We start from the raw sequence: 23,254 nt of genomic DNA, 5'->3' as shown, positions 1-23,254 counted from the left end.
TTAGTTTTGGCACTAGCAATCCATCAGGAAGTGAGCCAAAACAAAAAATTGGTAATTAACAGGTGAAAGTTAGTAATATTTCCGGAAAAATTAGTAATTTTCCTGGGAAAATTAGTAATTAACATGTGAAAATGGTAATTATTGATAATTACAATGATGAGGTTTTGGCACTGGTAAGCCGTCATACAGGAGACTACAATAGGAAGGTTTCCGCCAGTTATCTCTCTTTGAGGTTTTGGGTGCTTAGAGAGTATCGTACCCCTTGCGGGGGCAAAAAACATCGAGGTCACAAGCAGGGTCAAGGGGAAGGTCGCTGGGCGGACAGGAGACTATTCCCCAAACACACCAATATATTCACTATCATACTTCACAGAATAAGATAAATATTTTTACAAACTTACAGACTTCAATAAATTCCTTAAACTTTCAACTAATTCCTTAAACGCACCAATATATTCCCTATCATACTTGACAGGCTAAGTCTTATACTTGGAAGAACTCGTCTGACACTTTCAGTTCCATTCAGCAAACCCCGCCCCTACCAAGTTCTCGTCAGACTTACCACATCAAAAAGCCGCAATCCCTCCAGAAGTCGGCAGTTCTTGTTTTTCAGGCGATGGGCCTCGTCAATAACACAGCAACGCCACTCTATGGACGTCAGCAGCTCCACATCAGCAATGATGATCTCATACGTTGTGATGAGGGCGTCAAACTTGAACGTCTCGGGCAGTCTCTGGCCCTGCAAAGCACAAACAACTTTCTTGTTAGCGAATGGCAAAGGACCTTTGACACGAGATCATTGTGGTTCCGACTTTTGTAGTAGAATTGCGCATGAACCGACTGGGTGCAGATATCTCCAAACCACAAAAACAATGGACCAAGCAATGAAGTTTAAACTGAGCTGATGTTCCAGTGTACTTCCAGTATTGTAAAATCACCCTCTGCTGAAACAAGAAGGGCAAAGCCCATACGACTCACATGCTTTACACATTTTTCCTACCAAAATACATGTGACCTTGACCCAAGGTCAAGGTCATCCAAGGTCATGCAACACAAAGCTGTTAATTCAAGACATAGGAAGTACAATGGTGCTTATTGGCTCTTTCTACCATGAGATATGGTCACTTTTAGTGGTTCACTACCTTATTTTGGTCACATTTCATAAGGGTCAAAGTGACCTTGACCTTGATCATATGTGACCAAATGTGTCTCATGATGAAAGCATAACATGTGCCCCACATAATTTTTAAGTTTGAAACAGTTATCTTCCATAGTACAGGGTCAAGGTCACTTCAAAATATGTATACAATCCAACTTTGAAGAGCTCCTGTGACCTTGACCTTGAAGCAAGGTAAACCAAACTGGTATCACAAGATGGGGCTTACTTTGCCCTATATATCATATATAGGTGAGGTATTGAATCTCAAAAACTTCAGAGAAAATGTGAAAAATGTGAAAAATAGCTGTTTTTTAGGCAACATTTATGGCCCCTGCGACCTTGACCTTGAAGCAAGGTCAAGATGCTATGTATGTTTTTTGGGGCCTTGTCATCATACACCATCTTGCCAAATTTGGTACTGATAGACTGAATAGTGTCCAAGAAATATCCAACGTTAAAGTTTTCCGGACGGACGGACGTCCGGACAGACGTCCGGACGGACGACTCGGGTGAGTACATAGACTCACTTTTGCTTCGCATGTGAGTCACAAGAAGGGCAAAGCCCATACGACTCACATGCTTGACCTTCTGCTTTACACATTTTTCCTACCAAAATACATGTGACCTTGACCCAAGGTCAAGGTCATCCAAGGTCATGCAACACAAAGCTGTTAATTCAAGACATAGGAAGTACAATGGTGCTTATTGGCTCTTTCTACCATGAGATATGGTCACTTTCAGTGGTTCACTACCTTATTTTGGTCACATTTCATAAGGGTCAAAGTGACCTTGACCTTGATCATATGTGACCAAATGTGTCTCATGATGAAAGCATAACATGTGCCCCACATAATTTTTAAGTTTGAAACAGTTATCTTCCATAGTTCAGGGTCAAGGTCACTTCAAAATATGTATACAATCCAACTTTGAAGAGCTCCTGTGACCTTGACCTTGAAGCAAGGTAAACCAAACTGGTATCAAAAGATGGGGCTTACTTTGCCCTATATATCATATATAGGTGAGGTATTCAATCTCAAAAACTTCAGAGAAAATGGGAAAAATGGGAAAAATAGCTGTTTTTTAGACAACATTTATGGCCCCTGTGACCTTGACCTTGAAGCAAGGTCAAGATGCTATGTATGTTTTTTGGGGCCTTGTCATCATACACCATCTTGCCAAATTTGGTACTGATAGACTGAATAGTGTCCAAGAAATATTCAACGTTAAAGTTTTCCGGACGGCCTGCCGGCCGGCCAGCCGGACAACTCGGGTGAGTACATAGACTCACTTTTGCTTCGCATGTGAGTCAAAAAGAACAGTTGCAAAACTCAACTATCATTACGAGAGATATGTGCAATATTTTTTACGCTTTGCAAAGCCAGGCTACAACAGAACGGCACTCACGTTTTCATCCTTGTAGAAGAGTTCATATTCCTGAATCATGGCTCGACTGTTGGACCTGAAACAAACATGCAAAGTTGGTTTCAGGTTTTTTTTTTTGTGGAGCGATTCAATTCTATATCAAATAACAATACCATTGCTTATAACTTGGAAAGGGCACAATGATACTCTTCCGACAGCTGTGCAGACAGAATAGCCTGCAAATGATAGAATAAGCAACATTTTACTCAGAGGGAAGAGAAACACCTAGAACTCGACCAACTCTCAGAAAAGCTGCTTGAAAACCACCTATTTTTTTTTTTTTTGAGAGGGGTGTGTGTGTGCGTGTTAAATGTTCAGTTTAATAACGTTTGGCTTCGGCTTTTTTCTTTCACGCCTGACAAATTATATTGCCGACAAAAAGTTTACAACGCTCCTTGAACCATCATCCATGTGTTAAACTGACAAACAATTGAAAATTCTATACACAACACTGAATAGTGAAAACTGTCAACTCACGTTCCATGGTAGACAACGGCATTCATGTCTGTCCAGGTCTCAAACTCGCGCTGCCAGTTGCCGACGGTGGAGAGGGGGACGATGACTAGAAAGGGACCCTTGATGCCGTACTTGTAAATCTCGCTCAGGAATGTGATGCTCTGAATGGTTTTTCCCAAACCCATCTCGTCCGCAAGGATGCAGTTTTGCCTGATAAAACACACATGAGCAAAACGGGAATGAGAAGAAAACAATGTCAGTCACACCACAATGTCAGTCACACCACAATGTCAGTCACACCACAATGTCAGTCACACCACAATGTCAGTCACACCACAATGTCAGTCACACCACAATGTCAGTCACACCACAATGTCGGTCACACCACAATGTCAGTCACACCACAATGTCAGTCACACCACAATGTCAGTCACACCACAATGTCAGTCACACCACAATGTTTTGCATCCTTTCTCTACAGTGTGAACTATGTCTTAAAATTTGACAACTTTCCCAAACTAACTGAACTGAACTAAGCAAAAAGAACACTAGCCCCTGCAATGATACGTACAAAATTAGCAGGACATGCATCTGAAAACTGGTTATCCTTCCAACCCGCAACTTTACTCATAATGTGAAGGTAAAACAAGAAGGGCAAAGCCCATACGACTCACATGCTTGACCTAAACCTAGCAATGACATCATACACTAAGAACTGCTTTACACATTTTCCCTACCAAAATACATGTGACCTTGACCCAAGGTCAAGGTCATCCAAGGTCATGCAACACAAAGCTGTTAATTCAAGACAATAGGAAGTACAATGGTGCTTATTGGCTCTTTCTACCATGAGATATGGTCACTTTTAGTGGTTCACTACCTTATTTTGGTCACATTTCATAAGGGTCAAAGTGACCTTGACCTTGATCATATGTGACCAAATGTGTCTCATGATGAAAGCATAACATGTGCCCCACATAATTTTTAAGTTTGAAACAGTTATCTTCCATAGTTCAGGGTCAAGGTCACTTCAAAATATGTATACAATCCAACTTTGAAGAGCTCCTGTGACCTTGACCTTGAAGCAAGGTAAACCAAACTGGTATCAAAAGATGGGGCTTACTTTGCCCTATATATCATATATAGGTGAGGTATTGAATCTCAAAAACTTCAGAGAAAATGTGAAAAATAGCTGTTTTTTAGGCAACATTTATGGCCCCTGCGACCTTGACCTTGAAACAAGGTCAAGATGCTATGTATGTTTTTTGGGGCCTTGTCATCATACACCATCTTGCCAAATTTGGTACTGATAGACTGAATAGTGTCCAAGAAATATCCAACGTTAAAGTTTTCCGGACGGACGGACGGACGACTCGGGTGAGTACATAGACTCACTTTTGCTTCGCATGTGAGTCAAAAACTGGTTAAAATCAGACCACACGCTTCAAAAGTAACATTTTCTCACCCATTGTACCAGCAGAAGGTGAGCCAGTTGAGACCCTCCAGCTGGTATTCGCGCAGGACGTTGTCTCCCTTGTACGTCTTCAGCTCCTCCTGCTGCTTCCACTGGCTGGGCTTGGGCCGCGCCAACACCTGCAAGTCAAACATTCACCTCTTGACATTCTTGATCCAACCACACAAAGGAACCCATAGTTCAGCTCATGCAAACTGAGTGTGGTGAACCTACTCACAAAATAAATGTGGGATTCGTTTCCCGTTAATGTGGTTTAATGGAAAATTTCCTAAATAAATTATCATTTAATTAATATACTTACCCGAATCACATTAGCATTGAGTCACCTGAGATGCTTATCACTGAAAAACGCTTACCCGGCTAAAGAATTTAAAGGGAAGCAACCCCATCACCAAAACGAAAGTGAAAGTAGCTTTGGTAATGGGCCAGTACACCGGGAGTTACCTCCCATACGGGTGTATGCCACGTCACTTCCTCTAGGAACACGTGCCTATTATCATACGGCTTTAAAAAATCTTAAAACCATAAGCGGGGCAGGTGGGAGGGAATACAGTATGTGATTCGGGTAAGTATATTAATTAAATGATAATTTATTTAGGAAATTTTCCATTTAATATCATATTCTTACTCCGAATCACATTAGCAGATAACATCAACAAGGCGGTGGGCTAGAAATGAATCAAAACTCACCATCAAGTTCTGGACAGGAACTGGCCTGCTGCTATGAGCGCTGGAAGGCCTCTGGAGCCATCCTGTCGAAGAGCTGTGACGTCCCGAAGATAAAAGTTTATGAAAACATCTTCGGAACGCCAATACGCAGTTGTCAGCACCTCCTCTAGACGTCTGGAGCGCAGAACTGCCAGAGAGGATGCCCACGCCCTCGTCTCATGGGCTCGGGCCGAGTCAAGTGGCAAGGAGGGCATAACCCCCCCCCTCTTTGTGCGCCTCCACTCATAAGCCTGCTTGATGAGCGAGGACACCCACCGGGCCAACGTTACCTTCGACAAATCTTTCTCGCGCCTAGTAAGGAGAGAGATAAACAACAACTTCTGAGAACTAGACCGAATCGGCTGAGTCCGGGCTAAGTACAGACGAAGTGCCCTCACAGGGCAATTGACCGAATCGGGGTCACCCGGGGCCAACGCGCTGGTCAGAGCCTTAACTCTAACCAGCGGAGAGGCCTGCCCCGGAGACTGATTCTTGGCCAGGAAATCAGGCCGGAAACGCAAAGATGCGGAACCGTCCGGCTCAAAGGAGATATCTCCAGGCTGACCCGACAGGGCGTGGACCTCGCTACCCCGTCGGGCCGTAGCCAACAAAAGGAGAAACAGCGCTTTGCGAGTGACATTGAACAGACTGGCCTCGCTTAAAGGCTCAAAATCCGCAGAACGAAGGAATTCCAGGATTAAAAACAAGTCCCACTTGGGAGCGGGCAAACGAGCTTTAGCTTCCTTAAGAGCAGCCCCTTTAATGACTGCAGCTATAACGCCCCCGACTCGAACAGAACGACCAATCTGCTGAAGAGTCGCCGAGATAGCGGAGCGCCGGACCCTCAACGAGGAGACTGAGGCGCCCTGTGAAGACATGAAAGAGAGGTGGTTAGCGACCTGAATAGAGCGCGGAGCCACCGAACTCACCCCTCTAGCTGAACACCAGGCAGTCCATGCCTTCCAGTGGGAAGCATAAACTGAAGAGGTGGATGCTCTATGCGAGCGAGCCACCAAGTCCAGAGTCAAAGACGACGCCCCAGAGCGCTTCAGCGAGTCCCGAACAACTTCCACACGTGAAGCTTCAGAAGACTGGGCTCCTCGTGTGGAATGCCTGTTCGGGGCTGCACTAGTTCCCCTCGCACGAGTGCGAGAGGAATGGGGGGCCCTTGGGCAAGCCGAAGAAGATCTGGAAACCAGACCTGCGACGGCCACAGAGGAGCGACCAGAAGAAGAAGGGCCGGCTCCTCCATCTCCGCTTTCCGGATTACTCGGCTGAGTAACGGAAAGGGAGGAGTCTGAAGATCTGTATGTGCCCCCCAACCCTCCCTGGACGCATCTGTAAAGAGGTCCAGGTCGGGGAGGGGCACGACGATCGGAACACCTCTGCAGACCCACTCCGTGTGCAACCACGGAAGGGTCGCAGACTGGAACCATCCCTGCAAAGGGATGAGGGCGTCCCAGTCCACCAGAGGAGAGTCCACAAACGGCTTCAGCGCGAACTGAAGCGGACATTTGTGGACCCGGCCCAGTGAAACCAGAAGAGCCATAGACTCCATCTGCCCCAAGATGGAGGCGAGCGAGCGGATGGAAGCCATCAGGAGAGGTAAAGTGGAGCGAATCTGAGCTTGGAGCTTGTCCACCCTTCTCTGAGAAGGCTGGACAGTCCAAGCGACCGTGTCGAAAGACATCCCCAGATAAGTGAATGTCTGTGACGAGGTCAGCTCCGACTTTACCCGGTTGATCGAGAACCCCAACCAGTTGGATTCTCGAAGAACCGTCAGGGTATCCTGCGAACAGCCGCTCTGGGACTGGTTCATGATGAGCCAGTCGTCCAGATAAGCCCGCAGACGGATACCCTGGGACCTCACCAGTGCACAGACCTGTCTCACCACCATGGTGAAAATCCACGGTGCGAGAGACAGCCCGAAAGGGAGTGCGCGAAACTGGTAGATCTGATCTCCCCACCGGAAACGAAGCCATTTCCGGTCGGTCGGATGCATAAGAATGTGAAAGTATGCGTCCGTGAGATCGATCGAGGTCACCCAGTCTCCTGGGCGGAGAGAGTCTCGGACAGAGGCTGGCGTCTCCATCTTGAATTTTATCTCCCTCAAGAAAGTATTGAGGAGAGATAAATCCGACACGGGACGCCATCCTCCTGATGCTTTGGGAACAGCGACCAGACGCCCGTAAAATCCCAGGGAGCTGTGGACCCGAACTCTCTCCACCGCGCCCTTCTGCTCCAGGGAGGCAATTTCCGACTGCAAGACGGAACGTGCTTCCTGCGAGAAGGGGGGCTTGAACCGCGGAGGCACTCGGGTAAGAGGCGCCTTTTCCTCCCGCCAGAGTAGACGGAAGCCCGAACTCACCACTCCCACAATCCATTGGCTGTCTAGTACCGACATCCAACGAGAAAGTGCCCGGGAGGGGCCTCCCGCCATCACCAAGGTGGAGGGCGGGAGGGAGGTGAGATCGGGAGCGCTTCATTGGGGGTGTGGCTTACTTCCAGAGCCGCCACGCCCCCTCCCCGATGCCGTCCTCTTCTTCCCACCACGAGCGGCCGGCGAAGCCTGCCGCTTCTGAGCTGGCTTGGGGTTAGACGATGTCTGAGCCTGCTTCTGTTTAGAAGGCTGAGACTGTTTCACCCCCTTCAGAGTGTAGTCAAGGAACTGACTGTCCTTGTTTGACTGAATCTCCTTCTGTCTGGCATCCAGTGCCAGCGGACAGAAGAGAGACTCCTCTGAGACCGGGGAGACTCTCAAGGTCTCCCTAGTAGCCAGCTCCGTGAATTGGGACTGCGAGAGGAAGAGATCCCTCCTGCAGAGTACCGCTTGGGTGTACTGCAGGGAGGAAAGACGCAATTGTTCCTCATTGACCTTGGCCAATGCGGTCAAAAGCGCAGAGACATCGTCCGCATTCTGTTCTTCACTGAGAGTGAAAGGAACTAGCGAATCGGTCAATGCCCGAGACAGAGCCCGAACGAGAGTCTCCGCAATGGAGGACAGTTCGATCTGCCGACGTCCAACCTCCTCAGCAGAGAGGAGGGAAGCCTCGGAAACCGGCAAAACCGAATCACGCTTGATCGGTTTAGTCAGAAGAGGCAGCAATTCCCGGGAAACCGGAAGGGTAGCCCTAGGGAGTGCAAAAGACGCCAGCCAATTCTGGCTCTGATTGGGCATGCCAAGCTTCCTATTGGCCGTAGGCACGAAGGAAGAGGCTTGGGCAGCTGAAGCCACCCACTGCTGAGCTGATTCCGGAACTGGACCAAAAGGAAGCAGTAACGGAACAGGCACTGGCCGAATACCACTCCCCGCATGTGCTGGACGAACCAGTTAATGCGAAAGTTGGTAAGCCACTGACGGAGACTCGGCGAACCGGAAGGAAGAAACATCCTCCTGTGCCGGCCAGAAGTCCGCCATGGCAGAAGGAACGAATGATGCGGAAGAGTCCGCAGCCACCACCCCTTCAGGAAAATAACGAGACGTTACTTCCGCCGCGACGTCAAGAACAGACTTGAGCTTCGACGGAAACACGCCCCGCGACTCCTCGCTGACCACTGATGGAGCATCAGAATAGTCACACGTGGAACCATGACCGAAGTCACCAGTTCCGGAAGCAGAAGCATGCCCTGGCAAACCGGAAACCGGAAAAGCCTGAGCACTAACGTCATCCTGCCGCCCAAAACCCTGTGAAGGTAAAGGGTAAGCAGGACGACCATCCGCAAAAACCGGAGCTGGATGAGCTGACGTCACTCCCCCGACTGAGTGGAGTGATGCCTGCTCAAGCCTAGGCGCTTGAAAGCCGGAAGGCGCACGCTGTAATCCACTATCTGGTATCCGGAAGGAACCACCAGAAGAGGAAGAAGCGTTTCCGGCCGAAACCGGAAGTGTAGTCAACGGAACCGCAAAATGCGGAAGTGAAGACTGCACTGGTTGACTTCGCGATCCGGAAGGACCGGAAGTCAGTGAATACTCCATCCTGCCGCGACCGCCGTAGCGTGCCGGAGCGGACGGATCATCACTTCCGGCAAGTGCCGGAAATGCGGCAGTCGAAACCGACTGCCGCCGCTGTTCGAACAAGTCCGGGGCCTCGTAGGTTATCGCCGGAAATGAAAGATCAGCAAGGTATCGGTCGTGACCCGATGCGAAAGAGCTGTCCCCCGAAGGAGAACGTCCAGGCGCCTCACGAGGGCTATCGGACCAGCTCTGCTTACCAACCGACGCTGAAGAGGGAGGACGCTGCTCCAAGCCGGAAGTGGAGGACAAAGACACGGAAGCCAATGCCCGGACGTCACTGCCAGATGCCGGAAACGCCGAACTGCTGGCGACGGAACGCTGAAATTCTGCCTGCACCAAGCTGCGGATTTCTGGAACCAGTGACTTTAACAGAGAGGAAACCAACGCACCTTGTCCAGGTGCTAACAAAGAAGACGAAGTCTCCGATGTAGAGACAGGTGCAGAAGTAACAGTAGCGCTAGGCGCCGCAAAAGAAGCAGAAGTAGTAACAGCGCTAGGCGCCGAAATTGGTACAGCCAACAAAGTGTTACGCTCTTGGTCTGTAACAAGTAACGTTGCTTTGGAAGAGGAAGACTTAGCCTTAATTTTCCCCTTGGGGTCCGACTTGCCACGGCGCTTGTCTGAATCAGACATGTTGACAACAACACGTGGCAACGCGAAAAAAATTTACTGAAACATAAGTCTAAACGACTGGAAAATTCAGTAAACACACGCACTAATGCGTTAACAAAATACTATAGCTAAACTTGCCCCACAAGCAGAGGCACGGAGAGCTACAAACAAAGTCACACGAGCTAGAAAACTAACTCACACAACAAAATGGCGACACGCAAGACACTGACACAAACGTCAACAACACGTGGCAAAGTAAAAAGATTTACTGAAACGTAAGTCAAAACGACTGAAAACACAGTAAACACACACGCTTACGCGTCAACAAAATACTAAAGCTACACTTGCCCAAACAGAAAGAGGGCACGCAGAGCTACTAGCAAAGTCACACGAGTTAGCTAACTAACTCACACAACAAAATGGCGAAACACGCAAGTCACTGACACACAAGTCCGTAAAAAACGGACAACGTACAGTAACGAAACAGCGCAAACAACCAACAACAAACGGGAACGAGCTCACCAAACTGTAGGCAAGGCGAGCAGACAAGCTGGGTAACGTGGCCGGCGGGTGTCACTCAAACACACAAGGTCAGCCACAGAGCGTCAAAAAGTGAACCGTCCTCTCCGAGGTGAAAAAGACGTATGGTAATAGGCACGTGTTCCTAGAGGAAGTGACGTGGCATACACCCGTATGGGAGGTAACTCCCGGTGTACTGGCCCATTACCAAAGCTACTTTCACTTTCGTTTTGGTGATGGGGTTGCTTCCCTTTAAATTCTTTAGCCGGGTAAGCGTTTTTCAGTGATAAGCATCTCAGGTGACTCAATGCTAATGTGATTCGGAGTAAGAATATGATATTAAATAGTCTTTATTTGACATCAAGAAAATAATATTAATCAAGAAAACCTGCGACACATACGCTCACATTTCTCAATTCTACAAGCATTTACACACAACCATAGCTGTTATTATAATCCTATGACAATCACCAGTCCAGTGTTGGCACTTACAGCAATTTCCCAGCATTTTCCCAGCATTTATGTCAAAATGCAAAGATGAAAAACCAACGTCAACTGACTGCTTTTCATTCCGCTTGCTTTTCAATCAAAACTGGTTGACTGTACACCTAGAGCAATCTCTACCCATCCCCAGGGGTGTCGTTTGGGTCGGCCCTTCGTCCGAAGAGTATTCGCCTAAATCGGCCAAAGTTTGTCCAGTTTTTTGTATTGGTCAGGCTTTGATTGCTTAGACTGCTGCCGATGTACTTAGTACTTTCCCTTGTACAAGGGAAACCACACTCTCAGCGTTTGCGTTCGCCGGTTCGCGATAGTTTATCAATCAGGCAGTGCTTTCGATTTGGATTTGAACATGTCGCAACCAAAAAAGAAAAAAACTAAATTGGCCAAGGTTTGCTACCCTTCGCCAAGGTAAGTGATTCCGGACAAAATGACAGGAACACCGCGAATGTGGACAGTGTCAGTGTGAGTGGTAGTAGTGTTGTCGAGTCGATCAAAGCAGACGACATAGCAGACAATAGTCACCGCGAATCGAAATCTGCTGAGCCAGAGAATGAAAAGCGTCCTCCGAATCGTGGTTTCCAAACAAAATGGCTCACCCTACACGGTTTTTTTTATTGGTGTTTTACCAGTCATGTTTCCCAAGGCTTGTGAAGATTAGCACAAGATTGGAAGAGTTTAACTTTCAAGAAATTAAAGTTAAAGGTTTGAAAAAGTTTCAGAGAACTGATGTCTGATGTAGTTAAATCTGATTGTTTCAGTTGCAGCAAGCAACATATAATCCAGGGGCAGATTAGGGGGGTTGTTACGCCCCCCCCCCCCCCCCCCAAAAAAAAAAAAAATTCTGTCTGTGAATTTAAAAAAAAAAAAGAGTTCTGTCTGTAAAGCCGGGGGAAGAGTTAATTGTTTAATTGTCACAGTATGCGACATGTCTTCCTTCTAACCATACTATATGATGTCGGGAGCAGATATCAGCATGGACCAATAATAGACCAGTGAAGATAAATTGCCATTATTTAAATTTTAATACTAACGTTAAAAGAAATAATGAGTGGCTGCTGACAACAGTTGATCAGGTTTAAAATCAAGGATAAGCCACAAATTGTTTATAAAATAGCTAAAATTCTTCTGCTTCCGGGGGGCTTTGCCCTCCAGACTCCCAACGGGACCCCGGACCCCAGGTTGTACCCTCCCCCCTCTGGCTTAACTGTTCCGCCCCTGTAATCTAGCTGTGTTCCTAAGATAATGATTGTATGTATTGGTGTTCCCCTCTTGAGTCTTGTGCTTCAATGTTGCGATGACTTTGTATGAGCCAAAATAATGGCCGAAAATGTTCCAAGATGTCCTAAAGCTTTCTGACAGTTTCGGCCAAATGTCCCAACATGAAAATGTCTAGCAACACCCCTGCATCCCATGCACTGACCTGTCTCTCATCTTCAGGCGGGGGTACACGAAGGTCCTTGAAGAGCTGGACCTTGACGGGGTCGACGTCCTGCTGCAGCTCCCAGGTGCTCTCCTCGTAGGACAGGGCGCGCCACTTGACCAGGTAGTGGGTCACCTCCTCGTCCGTCACAGGGTCCTTGCTGCTCACCATCTCTAGCACACGGTCAACCTCCGCGTACTCAGGGTTGAACAACTCTTCCTCGTCCAGCTGTTAACAGGGGGAAAACATCACCATGGTTCATTTCTTTTGTAATTCTGCTTATGGAACCGTTGGTTTAAGCATGTTTTATTCATTTTGATAAGCACAATCGTTAACAAAAACAACATATAAAACGATAACAAGCAGACTTCTTATGAACACGTTCCAAAAATGATACACAATACACATTCACAACATGGCGAAAAAGTGATAACATCAACAGTTAACTTTCATAATAGTTCATTATAATTTTACATAGATAAGAGAATGTAAGGGGAGGGGGAGGGGGAGGGGGGGGGGGGAGGGAGAGAGAGAGAGAGAGAGAGAGAGAGAGAGAGAGAGAGAGAGAGAGAGAGAGAGAGAGAGAGAGAGACACACACACACACACACAGAATGCATTGCAAAAAGTGATATCAACAGTTAACTTTCATAATAGTTCATTATAATTTTACATAGATAAGAATGTAAGGGGAGGGGGGGGGGGGGGGAGAGAGAGAGAGAGAGAGAGAGAGAGAGAGAGAGAGAGAGAGAGAGAGAGAGAGAGAGAGAGAGAGACACACACACACACACACAGAATGCATTGCTACATCATTATGGAACCGTTCTTAACACACAGTAAAACCTCTATTGTAAAGACCTCAGAGAATGTCACTGTTATCTAGGAAGGAGCTGTAAAATGGAGGTAAATTTTTAGGGCCTACGTAGAAGGTTTTAAAACAGTTCTTTGCAGCTCACAAAATACACAACCTGACCAAAAAATGGTCACTGAAATTCAAGGTACAAACTTATCACAAACTTGTATCAGATAGATATAGCTTAGCTCATTCAAAAATATGATAAATTTGTAGGCAGCTTTTCCATAAGTCTATTCCAAGATCAATAAGCAATGTCAAGCACTGTCCCTAACCATGGCAAAAGGTTGTCCAACTGGACTCCTGCCCTCAAGTGTAACACACACACACATATAATATAATCATATAGCTCATAAATCAAACTTTCCAGCTACCCCGTTCATGCAGTCGCAATAAACAAGACAAGTTACTGTCAAGAGTCACAAACCATAAAGTAAAGTAATTAAAAAACATGAAAATTTATATTAATTTTCTTATTTATTTATACTTACCAACACAATGTTATTTTGCATATAGCCCCTTAACTACCGAAAGAAAACGAAAGTGAAACTAGAGTTATACCCCAGAGTGACCGCCCTTTGCAGGTGGCGCCAGCAGTGCTTGGCGCCAAGCGCTGTCTGCTGGAATGCGGCACAGGCAACGCGGGCGCGCCACTTATCACTTCACCTCTTTTCGCCGACGTGTACACATCGTCAGTGCCTACGCTCCAGTTTCCTGGATCTCTACCGGTTTTTTCGTCAGTGATTCTATGGCTTAATCTTCTTGGAAGAAAATAAATAAAGAAGATTAAGCCTCCTTGTGTCTGTGTCACGGTGTTTTCCCTACGCTTTTGGTGTGAATACCGTTGGTTTTCTTGTGATCTTCACACGCGACCGGTGTCTTCTTGTTCAGGGAAGTGAAAATTTTTTCTATTTTTGATTCAGCTATCGTCTGCTTGCTAGCTTTATCTTCTTTCCTAGTTCATTCACGTTATAATTATGTCTGGTTCTGATCAGAGCCGGGATAGCACGGGACGTTGGGCCCCCAGCCCTTCCCCTACTCCCAACGCTCTGCGTAAACGTCGTTCCAAACAAAGGAAGTTGGATCTCCTCCAACAACGGTTGTTGAGTGCGCCGATTTCTGGCCGCTCGACCCCGGAGCCCCCTTCCCCTTTGAGTGGGGGCTCTGAGGTTCAACTTTCCCTCTCTCACCCGCCTTTACGGAGTGAGACCCCCTCTGGTCTACTAGTTGGTCCCGAGGGGCAGGCGGGTGGTCCGGTTTTGACTGACTACCCCCCTCCCCCTGGTCTTCAGGGTCAAGGTCCGGACCAACTGCGGGGTCAAGTCACGGAGGCTTTGGAGGCGGTCTCAGCGCTCCCCTCCACTGCCTCCCAGCTACCTGCAGCGTCCTCCGCAGCTCTCTCTGCGGCCTGTCAAGTCCTACGGGACGCTGGTTTCCTGGGGATTTCATCTGTCCAGTCACTCGCAGCCCCTTGCGTGATATCGGACTTAGATGGCCTGGTCATGTCGGTTGATCGTTCCTCTCCCAATCACGGGGACGCCGACCGGACCACGAGCCTGGACAAGGCCCGGTCCATAAGCCTGGACGAGTCCGCGGCCCGGGCCCCGTGTTCTCGCTGGCCTGGACGGGGCCCGGGCCGCTGGCCTGGACGGGGCCCGGGCCGCTGGCCTGGACGGGGCCCGGGCCGCTGGCCTGGACGGGGCCCGGGCCCCGTGCCCCGACGGGGCCGGGGCCGGGGCCCGGGCCGCTGGCCTGGACGGGGCCCGGGCTGCTGGCCTGGACGGGGCCCGGGCCCCGTGCTTTGACGGGGCCGGGGCCCGGTGCTCCAACGGGGCCGGGGCCCGGGCCGCTGGCCTGGACGGGGCCCGGGCCGCGGGCCTGGACGGGGCCCGGGCCGCTAGCCTGGACGGGGCCCGGGCCGCGGGCCTGGACGGGGCCCGGGCCGCTGGCTTGGTCGGGGCCCGGGCCCCGTGCTCTGGCGGGGCCCGGGCCCCGGGCCCGGTGTGGGCCCCGGCCCGGTCTCCGTGCCCCGACGGGGCCGGGGCCCGGGCCGCTGCCCTGAACGGGGCCACGTTTTGGGACAGCTCCCGTGCCGCTCCTCCTAACGGGCCCTCGGCCCGGGACGGTTCTAATGTGGCCCCCCCTCACGGGGGACATACCTCACAGGCAGTGACCTCCTCGGTTCTGGCGGGCTCTGGTTTTGACCACCCCCAGGACTTTGATTTAGGCCTGCCTTCCGCCTTTCGGGAGTTCGACGACATCTCGTCCGAGGACGATCTGTATCCCGATCTTCAGCCTCCTAAGGTTGCTGACACATCTTCAAACAGTCTTCTTTCGATGATGTCCTCATTCAAGGAGGAACTTTTTTCTCTGAGGCGCTCCGTCCAGGGTCAGCTTGACTCTCTCTCCTCTGCAGTCCGGGGAGGAGGTTCCGGTTCTATACCGTCAACCACACACTCTGAGAACCCCTCGGCTCCCCCGGCTCCACGCCATGGGTGTCCTCCTTCTCCTCCGCTGGCTCTTTTTGAGTCAGAGGAAATTTCCCCTGAGGACCCGTCTGCCGACAGGTCCACGGTGACAACCACATTCCTCAACCTGTTGGCGGACAAGTTGGGAGACGGGGCGTTTTCCGAAGGCCAGTCCTCTAAGGCTAACGCCCGGGCGGCCTTCGACTCCATGCAGGGGGGTCCCCTGAGTGACAGGCGTTCGCGCCTACGACTGACCTGTCACCCTAACCTTCGGTTGGCGTGGGACCTCGTGCTCCAGTCTTTCCGGTCTAATGATTCGGACAAGACTGGCAGCACTGTCCCCCCAGAGGCCCAGGACACTGCTCCCTCTTTCCCCAATCCTAGGGATCCTTTTTCTTTCCCTAGGATGACTTGTAGAAGCGGGGGTCAGTTCGCGTTCGATGCTAGCACCCTCCCTTTTCAACACACCAGTAAGGCGGTGGGTGCCGATAACGAACCCTTTCGGGGCTCTGCCCCTGCAGTGTCCTCCTTCGCTCTGACCCCGTTGGCTTTTTCGCATTTGGAGGGGGTTGTCAGCGACTCTCTTCAATGTCTCTCCAATGCATGGCATTGGTCAGACGCTGCCATCAACTCGACGGGTACGGTGGCCTCCGGTTCCAACCTCCGGTCTGGTTTCACGCCCCTAGCCCAGGTGGACGGTAACCAGGCCGGACACGCTTTTTCTGCCCTTAGGGCCGCTATGACCTCTCAGACGGAACTTCTCCTCCGTCTCAGAGCACAGCTGCTCGCGCTGTTCCGGGACGCACACCTTAAGTCGTCCTATCTCTCACCTGCGGAACGGCGTTCTTTGCGGAACACCCTGACCACTCCGTCTGCACTGTTTAATCCCGGTACTGTCAAGGCCGTGGTTGAACAGTCGCACAAGCGGCGTCAGTCAGATTTCTTGGTAGGATCGCGGACGTGTTCTGCCCCTCCTCCCAAGCGTCACAAGGGCAACCCACCCAAGGATTTCCGCCCCCCTGCCACTCAAACTTCTTCTTTTCAACCGGTGCGGCCCACTCGGCAACCGGAATCTCAGAATTTTCGCCGCCCTCAGCCCGTCGGGCAGAAGCGGCAGAAGGCCCGGAAACCAGGGCAGAAGGGCCCCCAGAAGCGGCAGCCTCCTTCGGGTCCCTTTTGACTCGCCCCGCCCGCCCTCCCAACACCCTGCCCCTCTCCTGTCCTCCGTGAGCTCTCTTCGACGTGCTCTCCCGGCTTGGGAAAAACACGTTCGAAATCAGTATGTGTTGAGAGTGGTACGGACGGGGTACTCCTTCCCTCTGGTTTCCCCCCCTCCTCTCACGGGCGTCCCGATTGCGTTCCCAGAACCAAGCGATCCCTCTCGGGCTCGTGCTCTGGAGGCAGAGGTCCGGGACCTGTTGACAAAAGGCGCCATCTTCCCGGTGTCCAACCCCGGCCCGGGATTTTACGCCCGTCTCTTCACGGTCCCCAAAAAGAACGGCGAGTTCAGGCCGATTCTCGACCTCTCTGCTCTAAACGAGCACATTCAAAAGTCTCCTTTCAAGATGGAGACTCCCTCCTCCATCAGACTTGCCATCCGGCCGGGGGACTGGGCCACGTCTCTCGATCTATCGGACGCTTATTTTCACATCCTGGTCCACGAGAACGTTCAACACCTCCTCCGGTTCGTCTGGTCAGGGGTGGTCTACCAGTTTCGGGCCCTCCCCTTCGGTCTGTCTCTGGCCCCCCTCATTTTCACCAAGGTCACCAGAGAACTGGCTGCCTTGGTCCGGGCGGAGGGAGTTCGCCTGAAGCTCTACCTGGACGATTGGCTGACCCTGGCGGCAACTCAGTCCCTCTGTCGGACTCACTCGCGCCTGGTCATGGACTGGACTTCAGAGTTGGGCTTTCTGATCAACCACTCCAAGTCCGACCTCCACCCGTCCCAATCTTTTGTCTATTTGGGCATGTCTTTCGACACGGTGGCCTACACGGTGGCTCCCACCTCAGCCCGTCTCGACGCCCTGACGTCACGGATTGCGCGACTCAGTGCTCGCCGCACCGTGACCCTTCGTCACCTTTGCCAACTCCTGGGTACGATGGAATCTCTTTCCCCCCTCCTTCCCCTGGGGAGGGTGTTCAAGCGTCCCCTCCAACGAGAAGTCGCTCTCCGGTCCTCGAAACCACCTGTCTACTCGCAAGTGATCACTCTGGGCCCGTGGTTTCTGGCCGCTGTCTCTCAGTGGTTAGACCCGGTGTGGCTGAGGACCCCGGTACCCATCCAGCCCCCAGCCCCCCAGGTGTTTCTTTTCACGGACGCCTCCAAGACCGGCTGGGGCGCTCACCTCGATCTTCTCGAGACCTCCGGCCTCTGGAGCCCTCAGGAGTCTCTACTCCACATCAATCTCCTCGAGATGGAGGCAGTTCGCCTCTCTCTCCTTCAGTTTGCTCCTACCCTGCGGGGAAAGTCTGTTCTCCTTCACGGGGACAACACAGTCTGCCTAGCTTACCTGAAAAACCAGGGGGGCACACACTCAACGTCCCTCTCGTTGAAGGCCGAGCAGATCTTGCTTTGGTGTTTCCAGCAGAACATCCTTCTCTCAGTACAGTTCATCCCGGGGAAACTGAACTCCCTCGCGGATCTCCTCAGTCGCCGAGATCAGATCTTGCCGACCGAGTGGACCATTTCCCACAAGGCCCTTCTTCCTCTGTGGTCCCACTGGTTCACTCCGTTAGTGGATCTCTTTGCCACCCGGTACAGCAAGCGACTCCCTCTGTACGTGAGTCCGTTTCACGACCCCATGGCCTTCGGAAAGGACGCATTCGCTCTGCCATGGTCGGGTCTCCAAGCCTACGCCTATCCCCCGACGGCTCTGGTAACCCGAGTCCTAGCCAAGTACGCTCATTAAAAAAAAGTCACAAACCTGAAAGTAATTGTTGGACTGAAGCTTCTTCATTCTGTAACGCTTAAGTTTGGAGTGGATGCGTTTGTCTGCAATCTCCGCTAACGTGCGCCATTCGCAGTGCAAGTAGGAGCTGAAACAGGACATTTGCATTGATGTAAGAATTAATCACCTCAACACTCCTAACTAATTTCAGACTGGTATCAAAATGAATACACTCGAGGAGAAAACAAAACCCACAACCATTTCAACTCAGCAACAAATAACTTCCACTGTCTTACTAAATCAGAACACAGAAGATTGGCACACAAGATATTTATAACCTTGCTTGTGTCTTATAATTAACCCATATAGCACAAACAACAAGCCATAACAACAGCTTCAGTCACGAATAGGAGGGCTGGGGTGGTGGTGTCATTTTGGGGTGTCATTTTGTATTGGTCCGGGTGGCCGAGTGGTAACGCACTTGCGCTCGGAATCGAGAGGTTGCGTGTTCAGGCCTGGGTCAGGCCGCAATTTTCTCCCCCCTTTTCCTAACCTAGGTGGTGGGTTCAAGTGCTAGTCTTTCGGATGAGACGAAAAACCGAGGTCCCTTCGTGTACACTACATTGGGGTGTGCACGTTAAAGATCCCACGATTGACAAAAGGGTCTTTCCTGGCAAAATTGAAAAGGCATAGCTAAAAATGTCCACCAAATACCCGTGTGACTTGGAATAAAGGCCGTGAAAGGTGAATGCTCGCCCTAATAGGCTTGAGGTTTGCTGGCCGATGTGAATGCGTGATATATTGTGTAAAAAATTCCATCTCACACGGCAGAAATTAATATGTAAATCGCCGTGAGCTCTTGTGAGAAACGGCGATTAATAAATGTCCATTATTATTATTATTATTATTAAAACCACTAAAAGGACGGCAATACTGGTAATACTCACTAATTTTTGTATTTGACAAAGTATTCCTCCTCTTCGTCAGGTTCTTCTGCTCCTTCTTCCAGCTCCTGTAAATAAATGTAACAGAACACAACTTTAACACAAGCTATCATACAGTTGACTTGTAAAGGGAAAAATAAAAAGCAAAAAAAAGTGTATTTTTATTTCTCTTTGATTCTTAGATCTATAAGAAGATAGAAGAAGATTTATTAATCAAACTTCTTGGTTGCACGCAGATTACCCATGCTCAAACTTTTGTGATGATTACCACAAACTTGACAGTCAAATAAAATGACAATTCCATGGTTTCCACTCCCCAAAAATTCTTTATTTGGTGTTTAACGTCGTTTTCAACCACGAAGGTTATATCGCGACGGGGAAAGGGGGGAGATGGGATAGAGCCACTTGTCAATTACTTCTACTCCCAAAAAAATGAAAATCCTGAAAGTATGTGGGGTGCAGGGGCAGTGCCCCTGCTTGGGGGGTACGGGGGGCAATGCCCCCTGAACGTTGAAAAATTTTAAGATCTGAGAGCCATTATTTGGCCTCCCCTGCAAATTATTTACACAAAACAGCAAAAATAATATCCTCCTTCAAAGCAATTGATAACAGCACAACACAGACTTAATTAATCAACAGACAAATGCCTCATGAACAGTTCAGTTTACACTAAACAAAAAGTCCTACCTGAAGTCCAAGGAAATTGTTTCCAATCAAAAAGTTTTCAGTTCTGGGATGTTGGGTCTACCTCACTCTCAGCTCGAGAAACAAAAACTTGTTGCATGAATCCAATGTGAACTTTAACTACCTAACCTTGTCACCACACACCATGACATGTTAATTCCAAGAATAATAAACTGAAACACAGTTTTGAAGTTGGTAAACAGAACAGATTTAAAGTCCAAAAACTAAGCCATATGTAGTTGGTGATAGTCCTCCAAAATGACACCGACAGAAAAAGTGTAGATCTTGAACAATGCAGAACTTCAGAAGTCCAGGAAAAATGTATCAAAAAATGTATCAAAAAGTTTTTAGTTCTGGGATGTCACTCATCATTGATCAAGAAAACAAAAACTCGAGAGTTGCTTGTGTCCTTTTTTTGGGGTACAACAGTCTTCTTTTTGCTGAGAGAAGAACTTTGATAGATTTGGAGCAAATGATGCAGAACCCCGTACCGGTCAAATCAATCTTCTCCAGCCAAGTTCGATGCTCTGTGTTTGAGTCGTTCTTCTCTGCTAGCCATTCCCACTTCCACTTGTTTTTTTATACCCGCCTCCAGTTTCTCAAGCTTAGAGTGATCGTCATCTTCACTGATGTACGGCATGTTGAAGCGAAATTTGCAACGGTTTACACAACAAACTTTCTCGCATCGACAAATCGCATACACCTAGAAAAATGGCGGCTTTAGCAATGCCCAGATTCTCTCCTCCCGCCAAAGGAGCTTCAAAACTCGGATCGGAATCTCTGGTCAAAATTCAACCGAGCAAAACGAACAACGATTTTTTTTCTCTGATTTTTTTTTTTCGCAACAAAATTGAAAACCCGGAATTTCCGGCTGTGGACATTTTAAAAAACCGAAACCATGCACTTCTGAAATGTTACACTAAGAGGAATAAATGTCATAATTTGAAATGTACAACTCACGTGTTATATTTTTTTGACACTGCAAACATTTTCATGACATAAATATATCAGAAGCTGCATTAAAAAGAGGACTTACATCAGGATCTCTCTTGCGGATGCGACTTCCCAGTATTTTCTCCACAATAAGTGTGTCTTCCTCGGTTTCCTGTGAACAATAAATACAGTCTACCTTCAGTTTATCACCACACATCAAACCAAGCATTTTTCCTACATAATTTAAAAGTACATGTCTATGGGACCTATTGCATGCATCTTAAAATGATCCAAGTAATCATAATGTCACGATCGGGTGACAGAGACCAAGAAAGTGTCACTCAGTGGAGTGCCTGTTCTTGGTCGTGTATGATAGAAAGCGCCTGTGCGTGATATTGGGTTACAGCAGAGTTTGCTGACGGTGCTCTACGAGCACGGATGTTTTGTATCGCACGAGTTTTACAGTGGAGGTTTCTGCTGTCATAGCTAGGGCTGACGGTTTTTCGCTGACAGCGCACACGGGATTTTCACGGATTGAGTTTCTCGTGTCTTTTTCTGCTTGGGAGGCAGAATTGTGTATAGCTGGACTGGGTTTTGGGACAAGGTCAGTCACGTGTATTTGGCTAGGTGGTCTGTCAGAGACTCAAGGACGGCACACTTGACACCCAGCGGCAGAAGGGGAAGGATCGTATACACAGTTTCTAGAGTATGATGGTTTTTCACCGAGTATTATATTCGGCACTCTAGGGGAACTTCCACTAGTTTTTCCTTTCTCCCTGCCACGTATTTTGCTGAGGACAAGTCGTCAATTTTCCTTCGTCGGCGATGGCTTTCGCATAAGGATTCGACAAGGGGTTCTGGACGGTTTTGGTCACTGTTGACGAACAGAGGCTGGTCCAGGGAGGAAGCGGACTTTGCTTCCATTGAGAGTACAATCATAGGCTTTTGAGGTAATAAATCATTATTTAACGCTGTTGATGAGTCTGTGTTGTGGAATGAAATACTCTCTGTTGTTCTTTCCAGGTTAGCGCATAATTTACTCTCTGTGACGCTAAAATACTAATCTGTATATGGTTTTTGCAGATAGGGAGAGAAGGACGGAAAATGACTGTTTTGTTGTTGTAAAAAGTCCATTTTGTGCAGGCCCACGTGCTCGATGAGATATTTAAAGATGACATGTTTTAAGGTGGTGGGTGAGGGGTAGCTGACATGTTTAGTGCACCGATGCTTTCTGTTTGCAGCCTTCGTTTCGTTTCGCTTCGTTCGCCTCGCTTCGTTACGTTCCTGTAACATCTGCACGGCTGACTCTGGCGGGAACTGTTGAGGCTACGCTAACCAGGAGACCGGCTAACCAGGAGACCGGCTAACCAGCGGACCGGCTAACCGGCAGCGGACCGGCTAACCAGCGAACCGACTAACCAGCATACCGGCTAAGCAGCAGCAGCAGAGATAAAGCTAAGTGCACCATGTCGTACGCACCCCGTTGACCACCGTTGTCTTTCGTATCTATGATTTCATTGGAGTAGTGACAACGTGGGGTGTGTGACACCTGCACGAACTAGGGCTTTTCGGACAGAACATTCTCATTTAACTATATTTACACGGGTTCAGCGTGTTCCTATAATTTTCTACATACTACTGGCATTTTGTCAGTGAACACTGGTTTTTTACGTGTTGAGAACGTAAAAGGAACATATTTTGAGTGAAGGCTCGAGGGAGGTGGAGAGTTTATACATAAACAGGCGTCTGAAACTTATACTTTTGTTGACTCTATTTAATTGTATGACTGCGAGAGTGGATCGTGGTGTGGTTAGTTAATTAGTAGTAATTAACCGGTTCATAATCACCTTGAGTGATATATTGAAACGTGACACATGGGGGCCAAGCCGGGATTTACTCAGTTAATTTCCAACTGATAAAGACCCACCAATTAAGGATAACTAAGAGCAGATAATCTCGTCAGTGCTCGACTTATTTTCTGCTTGGTGCTACCCTTTTTTGTATAGTTTTGATCATATACCACACCTTAAGCGATTCACATCTTGCAGGAAATGTAAATTGTAATTTGTGAGTTATTGTATGCGCTAACTGTGATTACTTCCCTTTCCTTTGTTTGTGAATCTTTGTTGTTGTACGTTCAGAGTTTTCCGTTGCAGAGAGCTGAGCGGGGTTAACGGATTTGTTGTTCGTTTTACTCAGT

General features: G+C 48.8%; 1 protein-coding gene across 5 annotated transcripts in view; it reads right to left on the bottom strand.

Annotated features, from left to right (window-relative positions):
• LOC138960015 (chromodomain-helicase-DNA-binding protein 8-like) overlaps positions 1 to 23,254 on the bottom strand; it is a 116,165-nt gene that overhangs the window by 54,702 nt on the left and 38,209 nt on the right. For all 5 annotated transcript variants that reach the window (XM_070331737.1, XM_070331758.1, XM_070331754.1 and 2 more), the window contains 8 exons: positions 21,158 to 21,226; positions 19,441 to 19,505; positions 18,530 to 18,641; positions 12,287 to 12,514; positions 4,503 to 4,630; positions 3,059 to 3,247; positions 2,564 to 2,618; positions 563 to 739 (listed from right to left, as the gene is read on the bottom strand). In XM_070331737.1, the coding sequence (XP_070187838.1) occupies positions 563 to 739; positions 2,564 to 2,618; positions 3,059 to 3,247; positions 4,503 to 4,630; positions 12,287 to 12,514; positions 18,530 to 18,641; positions 19,441 to 19,505; positions 21,158 to 21,226 (1,023 nt within the window). The remainder of the gene's footprint in view (positions 1 to 562; positions 740 to 2,563; positions 2,619 to 3,058; positions 3,248 to 4,502; positions 4,631 to 12,286; positions 12,515 to 18,529; positions 18,642 to 19,440; positions 19,506 to 21,157; positions 21,227 to 23,254) is intronic.

This window comes from Littorina saxatilis, linkage group LG1 (genome assembly GCF_037325665.1).
Source record: "Littorina saxatilis isolate snail1 linkage group LG1, US_GU_Lsax_2.0, whole genome shotgun sequence".
Taxonomy (NCBI): Eukaryota; Metazoa; Mollusca; class Gastropoda; order Littorinimorpha; family Littorinidae; genus Littorina; species Littorina saxatilis.
Note: the sequence above shows the minus strand (reverse complement) of the source record. Positions and strands in the feature narration are given on the sequence as shown.